The 12858-nt window shown below is 48.8% G+C and overlaps 1 protein-coding gene across 2 annotated transcripts in view; it reads left to right on the forward strand.

Annotated features, from left to right (window-relative positions):
• Nucleotides 1–3513: 3513 nt before the first annotated feature.
• The window catches only part of MTMR10 (myotubularin related protein 10), a 36549-nt gene continuing 27204 nt past the window's right edge, over nt 3514–12858 (forward strand). Inside the window, exons 1-5 of one of the 2 annotated variants that reach the window (XM_081124672.1) lie at nt 3514–3679; nt 4217–4274; nt 10687–10823; nt 10946–11018; nt 11520–11662. In XM_081124672.1, coding sequence (XP_080980798.1) covers nt 3620–3679; nt 4217–4274; nt 10687–10823; nt 10946–11018; nt 11520–11662 — 471 coding nt within the window. In that variant the 5' untranslated portion in view covers nt 3514–3619. The remainder of the gene's footprint in view (nt 3680–4216; nt 4275–10686; nt 10824–10945; nt 11019–11519; nt 11663–12858) is intronic. The other variant, XR_013997937.1, reaches the window with a different exon arrangement.

The following is a 12858-nucleotide window of genomic DNA, read 5'->3' on the forward strand; positions in this document are numbered from 1 at the left end:
CATTCAGTACAAATTCGGGAACGGACTGAATGAATATATGAAGTGCCTGGTACCTAGGAGGTATTCGAGAAATGCTAGCTCTTTGTCTTGGCAGGGAAAAGGAAATTACCTATAGGGAATGCCCCTCTCCCCCAAGATAGAAGAACCCATAATGGAAACAGTCAGCAAAACAGGAGAGATGACAAACTAGTGACATTAGAGCCCAAAGGGGGTAGCCAGCTACTCCTAACATACAAAATAATCAGACATCAGGACTGAGAAGAGGCCCAACGATTGCACTGTGTGCTCCCCCAATTCCTACACTGAAACTCTGACCCCAATGTGGCTGTATTTGGAGACAGGGCCTTTAGGAGGTTGTTGAGGTTAAACGAGGTCATAAGGTTGGGATCCTAACCCAACATGAGCTGCGCCCTGATAAGAAGACACCAGAGACCCTCCAGCATTCGGGAGGTTGCTGCCTCCCTGTCCCCTTAACAGTCACGTCAGGACACAGCCTCTGTCTACAAGCCCAGGGAAGAGCTCCCACCAGAAACCTGCCTTCATCTCGAACTTCCAGCCCCCAGCACTGTGAGAAATCAATTTCTTTTTTTATTTTTAATTTATTTTTTAAATTTATTTTTAATTTATTTATTTTTAAATATATCTTTATTGATTTCAGAGAGAGGAAAGGAGGGGGAGAGAGACAGAAACATCAATGATGAGAGAGTCATTGATCGGCTGCCTCCTGCACGCCCCCGACTGGGGATCAGGCCCACAACCTGGGCATGTGCCCTGACCGGGAATCGAACCCCGATCGCCTGGATCCCAGGTCGTCGCTCAACCGCTGAGCCACGCCCGGCCGGGTGAGAAATCAATTTCTGTTAAGCGCCCAGCCTGCGGTATTTTTGTGATGGCAGCTCAAGCAGGCTAATGCAATGATAGATCTAAAACTGTGATCATATTTAGGGTCGGGTCAATAACAAATCTGGAAGGCAGAGTTTTCCCACTTTCCAATCACGTGGTCACATATTACAGTTGTAGAGTCTAAGAAAGTCTACACAGGAGAACCGGAATCACAGAGTAGGCCGTTTAAAAATAAAGAAACACTCACAAAAATCCATCCCCCCCCCCAGTTTTATTGCTCTATAATTGACGTCACTGTGTAAGTTTAAGGTACGTAGCATTGCGATTTCACTTACACAGATTGTGAAATGACCACGGTAAGTGTAGTTTGCATCCGTTATCATATAGAAGCAAAAAACGATTTTTTTTCCTTGTAATGAGAACTCTTAGGAGTCACTCTCAACAACTTTCACATATAATGTAAGGAGTGCTAACTGTCGTCATGTGCGTTACACCCCCAGGACTTATTCCAGTTATAAACTGGAAGTTTGTGCCGTTCGCCCACATTTCTCCAACCCCCCAGCCCCTCCCCAATCCAGGAACCACAAATCTAACCTTTTCTGTTTGTTTGTTTTTTTTTGCTTAATCCATTTAACGTAGCGAAATCACGAACTATTCATAAATTTTTTTGAAAAATGCACGCGCACGATAGTGTTTTTAATGCCTGCAACCCCGTGGACTTAACAGTTTAAAGCACAGTTGTGGTTCCTGAGCAAAATGGAATCATGTGTCACTCAAACAAGGTAACCAGAAAGATGATTATTTTCAGAAGAAGAAAAAAAAAAAGCAACCTTTGGAATCTTACTTTAGATGTTTTAATATTTCCATTAGCAACACTTGTCACCAGGATCCATACAGCCCGACTGGCGCTTCCCTGTGACATTAATGACACTAAGCCTAAGAAGGGTCTAGTCTCCGCTCAGATTCACCCAGATGTGGCTCCATCAGCACCAAGGCTGCCCCGGGTCAGACCCACGCTGAGCTCAGGAGCGCCCCGGGCCGATCAGGGGGGACCCCCTGTTCCCTGCAAGAGTGGGCGGCGTCCTGGGGGTCCCCCGCCTGCTGAAGCCCCCCAGGGCCTGATCAGGGGGCCCCCCTGTTCCCTGCAGGAGTGGGCGGCGTCCTGGGGGTCCCCCGCCTGCTGAAGCCCCCCCAGGGCCCGATCAGGGGGGACCCCCTGTTCCCTGCAGGAGTGGGCGGCGTCCTGGGGGTCCCCCGCCTGCTGAAGCCCCCCGCCGGGCCTTGGTCACTCGGCTGCCCGCTCGCACCTTCACCTGGGAGACGCGCCAGAAAAGAAGGGAGGCGACCTGCTCAAGAGCTTTTTCCACATTAACGTTTAATAAGGAAGGTAGAAGGGAACAGGCGAAACTGCGGGGGCTGGGTAGCGGGACAGTGTCATCAGTCACTAGTGCCCAGGGCCCCGCAAGTGTGGGCACCCGGGGGGGGGGGATCGGGGCATCCGGGGGAGATCGGGGCACCCGGGGGGATCAGGGCACCCACGGGAGACCGAGGCACCCGGGGGGGGGGGATCGGGGCACTGGGGGAAGGGAGCAGGGCACCCGGGGGGGGGAGTCGGGGAACCAGGGGGAGATCAAGGACTCGGGGGAGATCGGGGCAGCCGGGGGGATCGGGGCACCCGGGGGGCGGCAGTCAGCTCGGGGGACATCCCTGTCCCAGAGCTTCGCGCAGAGACAACGTGCCGGCCGACGGAGGACCGTCTCCCCAGGTGTGAGGGGCCCTCCGAGCGGTACCCACCCCCGGCCGCACGCGTCCCTTCCCCAGACCCTGTCCCTCGCGCGCGGGCGCAGGGGGCCCGCTGAGGTCGGGCCCTCGGATCCCTTCCCTCCGCCCGGCCCCTCCCCCCGACTTCAAACGACCAGCTGGGCGACTAGCGAGCGGCGGTCTGGGAGCCGTCCGGGGAGAAGAGGGACAGCGGCGACAGAGGACCCCCCGAGCCGCGCTCACGGGCAACCCTGCTGCTGCCGCGGCCGCCGTGTCCCCTGCGGGCCGCCGTAGGTCCCTGGGCGCCGCCGTGAACCCCGCGGGCCGCCGTAGACCCCCGAGAGCTGCCGTAGACCCCCGAGAGCTGCCGTAGATTCCCGAGAGCAGCCGTAGATTCCCGAGAGCAGCCGTGTACCCCCCCCCCCGAGGGCCGCCGTAGACCCCCGAGAGCTGCCGTAGACCCCCGAGGGCCGCCGTAGACCCCCGAGAGCCGCCGTAGATTCCCGAGAGCAGCCGTAGACCCCCGAGGGCCGCCGTAGATCCCCGAGAGCCGCCGTGACCCCCGCGGGCCGCCGTGACCCCCGCGGGCCGCCGTAGGAGCGCGTTCCTCAGACTGCGCTTCCAACATGGCTCCGGGGCCCCGCTCCCCCGGGCGCCGGCGCTGAGGCGGTCCCGGCAGCGGACGGCGGCGCTGGCCTCGCGTTCCGGGACCCGCGCGGCCTAGAGGCCGAGGGAGGGCGGCCGGCCGCCGGCCCCGCGCGCGCCGTCTCTCGGGGCGGGGCGCTGGGCGCCTTCCGGGGATGGGCCCCGGCGCCCGGGTCGGCCCGACTCGGCCCCGGCTCCTCCCCGCGCGGGCGGGCGGGCGCCGCGCCGCGTCCCCGCCCGTCAGTGCGCCCGGCCCGGCTGGCCGCGCGGGGAGCTGTGAGCCCGCGGGCGTCGGGAGGCGTCAGCGCTGCCGCCGGCCCGCGGCGGGTCCCGGGGTGCGAGCGGGCCGGGCCGAGACGGCGGCGGCACCATGTTCTCCCTCAAGCCGCCCAGACCCACCTTCAGGTCCTACCTCCTGCCGCCGCCGCAGGTAAACTCCCGGTCCCCACGCGCGCCCCTCTGCTCGGCGCTTCCGGGGCGCCGGGACCCGGAGGCCACCCCGTCCCCCCGTCGTCCCCCGTCCCGGCCGCGCGGCTGCCACAGCCCCGCCGGCTCCGTGAAAAACTTTTAAATCTCGCCGCTGCCCCTCGGCGCCCGGGGACCTGCGGTGCGGAGCCCTGTCTCGGGATGGCACCCACGGGCGCGCCCGGAGCTGGGTCTGCCGGCCCGGCGGGTCCCGCGTGGCCGCCGTCGGGGCGCAGGCTGCGGGCGCCCGGCCCACCCGGGGTCCCCGCGCGTCCCCCACGCGGGCCCGGGACGCGGCGCGCGGGCACTTTCGCTGTTTCATTGTCCAGCCCCCGAGCCCGACCGCGGGGGGAATTCGGGGTAACACGCGAAAGAGTTTAAAAGCGGGGGGGGGGGGAGGCAGCTTGGGGTCTGTCACCTGTGTCATCGCTTAGAAACCGGAGTTTGCTTTCGTATGTCCTGGGGAGAAGTTTTAATTTTGATTTATTTTGTTGTGTTTTAGGCTGACGATAAGGTGAATTCGGAACCAATTAAAAAACTGGAACCGGTCCTTCTGCCAGGTAAACGTTAGGAGGCCTGACAGGTGCTTTGGTCCCATCTGAGGCCACTCAGTGCCATGTGGTTAACTTTCCTCCCCTTCACGGTAAAGTTTTCTGTGGTTAAGAATCTGAGCAGGGGCAGGGAAAGGGGCTTAGGACTTAAACGTCATCGAAAGGCAACGATGCATTGGTATCTGTCCTTGAAAATTGAAGCATGGTAGAAAATTGTCAAGAATATCACCATCTCCTTTCCCTGTCTCCTGAAATGCTCTTTTTTTAAAGCAACTTCTGATGACATCGTAGTGGGAGTACTCTCCCCTTCTTGTCTGTTGGATCGTCATTTTAATAGTATGAAAAGCAACTTTTATTGGGTCTGGGTCCCTGTAGCAATTGTGTTGTCGTCGGTTCCCCCCCAAGGTGTCAGCTGTATTTGCAAATTCACTTGCTTCTGTTCAGAAAGGCAAGGCACTTCCCAACAGGGGCCTTCTTGACCTGTTGGGGCCCATAATCTTTGTTGTAGGGGCAGTTCTGGGCATTGTAGGATCGTTATGAACATCCCTGGCCTCCACCCACTAGGTGCCAGCTGCAGCCTAATTGAGACCACCAAGGTGTCTTCCAGCATTAACAACGACACCCACCCTGCCCCGGGGCACAGTTCCCTCCAGGTAGAGAAGTCCTGGGGTAGAACAGAATTTACTTTAGAAAACCTCAGAGGCCTTGGTGGTAGATAGTAGTTAGTTTTAGAGCATATAAAATATTTGGTATTTTGAATCGTGTAACAGTTGTGTGATGATTAGGAAAAGTCCAGTATTCGCTGTGACTCTTGGGGGAAGTAACCAGATACTTAGGAAAGTCCGTTTTTAAACTTGAAATACAATCAAACACCAGTCTGTATGGCTACTGTCAACATTTAAAAATCTCAGTCATTACTTAATACTAAATCTAGTAAAACGATTCAACTTTTGGAGGTAGTCATTGAACAAATATGGATCGTTTAAACTTTGTGCTTTAAAACTTTAAATATTAAGTAGGAGCAAACACATTAAGAAATCAACCATGTTATAGACCCACAATTTAAAAGTTGTTTTAAACTTTAATTATGGGAATTAGTTAAAATTTGTTTCCTTGATTTTGTTAAGTTTTTTTTACCCAAACACAATCCTCTGTACTTTTCCTTAGTATGAACAATAGAGCTACTAAGTGACCTTTGCTCCCTGTGTGTGCACCGATTTAGTCTTAGTCACTCCAGGCATTTAAAAGTCCTCTGTGGGAAACAGTGCTCATCTTGTGAGCTATTGAACTTTGGCCACTTCTTAGGCTTTTATTCCCCTCTTCCAATATTATGATTGAACAGTAATAAATAACATGGTCTTAGCTACAAATAGAGTGCTTGATTTTTAAAAAACTTGGCTTTTATATTTAAGATATGCTTATGAAAAGTGTTAATATCAAAAAACTTGAAGGACTTTACATTGAAGGCTCATCCACTCTGTAAAAATAACTAAAAACTTACCTTTCTACCAAAAAGTCAAGAGTTTTCTGGGGAAGATGTAAACTCACTTCCTGACTGTAAGTGGTTTTCTTGTCCAGAAATTGCAGCTAAATCTGGGCCTTCTGACCTGTGTTAATTTTTTGCTTTGGCTCTGTGTTTGCATACATGCTGGCTCTGGCACCCAGCGTTCTGTTTGCACTAACCTAGTTCTTACAGAACAGTTAGCCAACCCTAAATTAGCGTGTCTGCTGCCTGCCTTCTCATCCTGTCCTTCCCACACTCTTCCCGGTTTCTTTCTGTCTGGCCACCCTGTCGTGGTCTCTCTTTCCTGCTTCACCTGTCACGTCACCTCTTTGACTCCCACTAGGCCCTCCCTTGCTGCACCTTTGCTCTGCAGCCTGCCCGTGACATCTAGGAGACAAGTGGAAGTAAGCGAAGCATTGATGATTTGGCCTTCATCAGTCAGAAGCCACGAGAAAACTTGGCCAGGTCACCTGCGGCTCTACGTAGGTACCCGGAACAAGAAGGAACTGTTCCAAGACGCAGCTTTGCATATTATGCTTTGGCACAATGCCTTGGGTTCAAGGATATCCTCCTTCAGTTGCCCAAAGTTTGAACTCGTAATTCAATAAGCAGATGAAAATTAGAACACAAAATCATTGTTTATGTGTGTGCAGCTACAGAGTGCTCTGGTGGGACTTCACAAACCTAAATGTAAATTGAGCCTCATCTTTTATGAAGCAGAGAAAACAGAAGAAACTGACAAATAATTTCATTTAGATTGTGGTTTGTGCTAGTAATTTTCAACTTGCCTGGTTCATGAAACTCCTTAAGATAGAGGTTGTACCTAATTCAACCTTATGGCTCCGATGTCTAGCATAGTGGGCACTGAGATGTTAACTGAGTGAATGAATGAAAGAACTCTCATACCACCTGCTTAAATTGCTACCACAGCCATGCACACGCGCGCGCACACAGACCACTCAGGTTGAGCGGGAATAGAAAGACCATGCTATTTTATGCCGTGCCGTCTCTGCTCTTTCACAGAGCCACACTTCTCTGGAAAATTCTATCTTAGCCTGGAGTTGAAATGCAGGGCCCAGTGAAAGCCGCTTGCTTTGCCTGGCCATCCTCTCTGTCTTCCCATCATTACCTGAATCTCAGTCTTGGAATGATTGTATTATATATGTATAAAGTCATCCCAGCCCTTTTGAAAATAGGGAGAGTGTGAACTGTAAACTGTGTGTGTGTTCAGCACATGTTTGTTAAGAGTAAGTACTGCCAGACTCTGCTCTCGTCTTTTTTTTTTTTTTTTTTAAGCTGTTAGATCAGTTCAGTGAGCATGTGGGTCAGACTGGGTGTCTGGCTCTGTGCTAAATGGGGAAAATGCTAGGAGAGTAGTGTGCCTGGATCACAGAGCAAGGTCTGGGGTAGACTCCACGCTGCTGGTGGACAAGGTGGGAGATTGTGACCTGGGGTTCCCAGTTTCAACCAGGGCCTGGCTGGCATTGGGTCTGGGTAAAGTCTTTACCAGCCCTGGGTCAGATTGAGACAATTAAAAATGCAGCTTTTTTCCATAAAGCTAAATTGATTGGATTTGAAGGATTGTGCTTTATTTTGAGATTATGTCCTTTCGACTTCTTTGGTAGGTCCTTTTGTTAAATGATAGTAATAGTAACTGTGGCTTTTTAAAAAGTTTTTAAGTTAGCAAAATGAAAGATTAAGAAGTCTTTTGGTTCCCTGAATAATTTTTGTAGTTTACCTGATTTGTGAAATCTGAACTGGAAATTACTCTATTAAATTATTATAACATTGTAAGTACAATTTAGCATCAGTTATTTTGTCAGCCTGGGAGTCTCCACTGTCCTCTGAAAAATGCAGCCTCCCTCTTTTAATGAATGGATTTTCCCATCTCTGTCCAGCCTTGTGTTCTAGTGCGGCCACCCCCAGTCTGCAGGCACCAGCACAGGTTTGCTGTGGTATTTTCAGATTGGTACTAAGCGCTGTCTTTGTGGTAGTGCTGCCAATGACTAGGTCCAGAGAATCTGTCCAAAAGAGAGAGGCAAACACTGAGGGTTCCATTTTCTGGAAGTCCAGCTAACACAAAAGCCACAGACTGCTGCTTTTTACTAAGCTAGTTCTGGGGAAGTGTGTGCCATTTTCAGCTAAGGTCTGTAACTGATGTATAGCTTACAGGTGACTCGTAGCAACCCTATCAGGTAGGTACCAGTTGTCTTCATTTGACAGGTGAGAGGCTGTAGTTGCAGATGTTAACCTGCCTAGTGTCACCCCACTAGCAAGGGCAGAACCTGAAATCTGAGCCCCACTCCCAGCCTTTAACCACTAAGTGGCAGGGCCTACCTGACTGCACAGGTGTCGTTCGGGTGCAGGTTATGCTTTGGAACCGGATAGAGTGGATTGGGTGTCAGCCTAGGAGTTCTCCAGTGAGGTAAAAAGAGCTCTGTCCTTGGCTCTGTCCTTTCCGCACCACTGACAGATTTCGCCCAGCTTGAGGAGCAACCATTTTAGCTGCCAGAAAGTGGAATGTCTTGGGAGGCAGGGGACTTCCTGTTGCTGGCCGTGCTGAAGCAGAGGCTGGTGGAGTGCCGGCTGCCTTGTCATGAGGATGTGAGATTTGCAGCGAGTGGAGCTTGGTGGCCTCTTCTCTCTTCTGACTCTGGGACCTGATCTTAAGGCTCCGTGAGGGGCGGGGAGGAGGACTTGAAATGTGCGGCTCACAGCGAGTTAATTGTTGGGCAGGTACTGACCTCATGGTCCGTTTCTGGCAGAGGAGTGAAAAGCTGGGAAAGACAGAATCCTGCCCTAGACCATATCAGTTCAGTGGGGAAATGCTCCAGTAAAGGAAAGCAGAGGTGGTGAAGGTCACCTGAGCCAGATTTGGGGGAGGGGAGGCAGATCTGGAAAGGACTCCTGCTCTGCGTCTTGAGTGCCTGCCAAGCCTCAGCCCCTGTGCTCAGGCCGCGTGTCAGCTCTACTCTTCCCCTCTACCCATCGGCTGTGCCAAGGGCATTTTCATTACTGAGATGCACTATTCCATCGATAATGAATGCACTGATTGTCAGAGGCCTTTGTAATCAGATCAGAAAAGCACACAACCGTGGGGCCATCTGGAAAATGAAAACAGCCATTGTTGGGTGGACTCCTGTGTATTTTTTTCATAGTCATTGCGCGTGGGCCATTTATGCACTGTTCCTGTTTTCTGCTTCACTGTAAGTCCTATTTCCTCAGGTGGATTATGCATCCCTTAGGTAAAGACTTCCTCTTTCAGATGTTTTGTGACGTTTAATACCTTCTTGTAGATAAGCTTTAGAGATGATTGTAGACTGATTTTTTTGTAGCATTTTGATTCATAGATACATTGCTTTAGAAAGAACAAAGGACTTGGACCCATGAACAGTGCAACCAGCTGTGGTACCTGAGCACTGGGGTTTGCACTGCCCCTCGGAACTGAGAGTGGGGAGCTCTCCGTGCCCTGCGCTGGCCGCCGCCGTGGTGTAGCCAGCATGTTGTTACTCACTTCCTCACTTCTAACCATCAGTGTGTCTCTACCTTGAAGCTCCTGCTCAAAACTGTTCGTGAACCTCCATAAATAAAATCCTTAAACAGGTCAAATCCAGACTCTCTAACCTCCGTGATTTGCTGACGCTCCACCTTGCTTACCTCTGCACTGCTTATGTATAAAGGAGTCCCCTTTATCTGTGTTTCGCTGTCCATGGTTTTAGTTACCTGCGGTCAAACAGTCTGGAAATACTACATGGAACATTCCAGAAATAAACAGTTCATGCATTTTAAATTGTGCACCAGTCTGAATAGTGTGGTGAAATATCTCGCTGTCCTGCTCCTCCCAGGACATGAATCAACCTTTTGTCCAGAGTCTCCATGCTGTGTGTCACAGTCACTTAGAGAATTGTTTTGAGACTATAATTGGAATCTTCGTGAATTGGTAGGTGTTTGGAGCTTGTTAGCAAACAGGTTCTATCTGTTTTGGTTAAAGGTTTTTATACTAATAGAAATAGACAGACTAGATCAGTACCTTAACTTTCCTGTCATTGACCCTGGAGACGACTGCTTCAGATGTCTCTGGGTCTAGTGGAGTTTAGACCTTGAAATTAAGAATTTATGATAGCCACCCTGGCAGGTTTGGCTCAGTGGTCAGAGCGTCAGCCCGCAGCTGAAGGGCCCGGCTTCCATTCTGGCCGAGGGCACATGCGTACCTTAGTTGCAGGCGGGACCCCTGGCCCAGGTTGGGGCTCATGTGGGAGGCACCCAGTCAATGTGTTTCTCACATTGATGGCCCCCCCCCCCCCGTGAAAAGCAGTAAAATACATATCCTGGGGTGAGAATTTAAAAAAATCAGTGAAAACCAAGCTTTAAATAAGTTTTGGGAAATTGCCCTTCCTCAAAGCACATTTTAACTTTTATTTGTGTTTCTTGCTTTTATTCTTTAATCTTCCCTTTTAACTCTAAAGCTACGTTTTAAAGTTTTATCACCAGCTAAGTTATAACTTAAGTGCAGAGGGAAACTAGATTTGGACTTAGGGAGTATACTCAAAATAAATAGATTGCACTATTAATTTTGACGCTAGAGGTGAACATTTTTTTCTCATTTTTTTACAAAATCAAAGGCGTTGGTTTGGGAGATCTAGCTGTGTGTAAATAGGATACAAATACTCCATCAGATGTTACTCTGAAGGAGAGGGTGTAGTCTGTTTCTTTTCCAGAATGCCTTTCAGTGAGGGGAGGCAGAGTGCGGGCCGGGGCTCATTTGTCTGTCTCTAGTGGAGCGTGAGCCTCGTTGGCACTGTTGTAAGGATGAAGGTGCTCACAGTTCTTACTGTCATCATCATGAAATAGCCCTTCTAGGTCACGCAGCGGCTGCTGACACGTTAGCTCACACATGTTATTTTTCTTTTTTTAAAGGAGAAATCGTTGTAAATGAAGTCAATTTTGTGAGAAAATGCATTGCAACGGACACGAGTCAGTACGATTTGTGGGGAAAGCTGATATGCAGTAACTTCAAAATTTCCTTTATTACGGATGACCCAATGCCGTTACAGGTATGTTCTGTTTGTATGCTGTTTGTGTCAAGGCTTTTGACTCTAAAACTAAGTTAAGGCTCATATTACCATTGTGAGGTTACTGGGAAAAGAATTAACGTGAACATAACATTTTATTTCAGAAATTCCATTTCAGAAACCTCCTCCTTGGTGAACATGATGTCCCTTTAACGTGTATTGAGCAAATCGTCACAGGTAATGTTTGATTCTTTACTTAGTCCATAAAGCTGATTCTACCCTTGAATAATTGCTTGAATATACTCAGATACTTGGGTTGCAATTTTATTTCTGTAGGTGTCCCTCCACCTTTTTTTTTGAGTCCCAGGAAGATTAATGAAAGACAGAGGTGAAGGAATTATTTCAAAATGGAGCCATAGACTGTGTAGCTTTTTACATTTTCTAATGTATGTCCCCTTTTAAATTAAAATTTTAGTCATAAAATGTATCTAGATGGTGGTGGTTGGTGTGCAAAGAATCATTTGAAATGTTTTCAAAAGCAAAGTTAAAATCGATCCCCAAAGTTCAAGGAATCACAGACAGATCAACGTGAGAGTCCAGGGAGGCAGCACTCCAGTGCTGGGTGGCCTTCTAATTGCTGTTACTCAGATCAGAATTTGTTAAAATACTAAAAGGTGGGGGACAAGAAAGAATATTTTTCACACTTTAATTTTTTCTTTCTTTTTTTTTCTTTCGTAGTAAATGACCACAAGAGGAAGCAGAAAGTCCTAGGCCCCAACCAGAAACTGAAGTTTAATCCAACAGAGTTAATTATTTACTGTAAAGATTTCAGAATTGTCAGATTTCGTTTTGATGAATCAGGTCCTGAAAGTGCCAAAAAGGTAATACTTCTTTTCATTAAGCTTCATCAGGTTCTGGGTTTTGCATTATACTTATCAATTTCAGTTCTATATGAAAGTTCTGATTTCTCAATTGTTCAGATTTTTATTTTTTTAGGGGAAGTTATCTGGTATCTCCTTAAGGAAAGTCAAAGCCAAGGGTGTTAATAGAACTATTTCCTTGGACTAGTCTATGGTTACTTTAAAATATTCTATATAATTTTTTTATCAGCTTCTAAAATATTAAAAAGTATCACGTATATCTTTCACATAAGACCATTGCTGGCTGATTCCTTTCTTTAAAAAGATTGAAAAGGTGAAGATGTATTATAATTGAGGTTTGGTAAGACTTTTAATTCAGTACCTTAGAACTTAATCAACTAACTAAAAGTTAGACTCAGGTACATAAGGGTTAGGCAAATACATAGTAATGGGAGGGGCCTCATATCAGTGCTTTAAAGAAATCTTAATGAATTAATCTGAGTGACATTCCACAGGGGCAGCTAAAAGCTAGGGGCTTTTTAACTGGCTTGTTTTTTCCCCTGCCTTTCGGAGAATACTTATTGCCTATTCGTGGAGTAAGTCAGGGACAGAAATCCCCACTTAGATTCCACGTTTTGGCTTTTGCAGAGGGGTAGAGCGGTGGACCCAGCGCCTCCTGGTCCAGTCTGGTGCCACAAAGGCAGAGAGTAGTAATGGATTCCTGGGAGAAGCCTCTTCTGTATCTGGAGACTAGAGGAGCCGTCTCTTAGTGAAGCAGGAAGTTGCTTTTCTCAACTTCCTGCAGCAGCTTTGGCACCACCAAAACCCGGGTGCTTGTGTTTTCCATGATCAATAGACTTACTGCAGTAAATTTTCTGTTGATATCAAAACGAGGCTGTCAAAGTGATTTCAAGGCAGCTGCCTGCATATACTTTGGTCAGGAGGTAGTAGATTTATTTTTAGAAATAGAATCAACAGTTCCTTGACAGAAAGACAGCAAGTGTGAGATGAATATCTGAAAATGCATGACCACTGGGACTAGGTTATCTAGCAGAGCGGTGGTGGGATCTGTGGCTAAAAGTTTGCAAGCAGAGCCTGTAAAACCACCTTCGGCATGGCACATTATTAAAAATTCAACGAGGTAACTTTGAAGGCGCCTTTTAGTTCAGTTATGCAGTTTGTGGTTTTGGCACTTTACTAATTTGAGATGCCTGTTC

Source organism: Miniopterus schreibersii (genome assembly GCF_964146895.1).
Source record: "Miniopterus schreibersii genome assembly, chromosome: 22".
Lineage (NCBI taxonomy): Eukaryota > Metazoa > Chordata > Mammalia > Chiroptera > Miniopteridae > Miniopterus > Miniopterus schreibersii.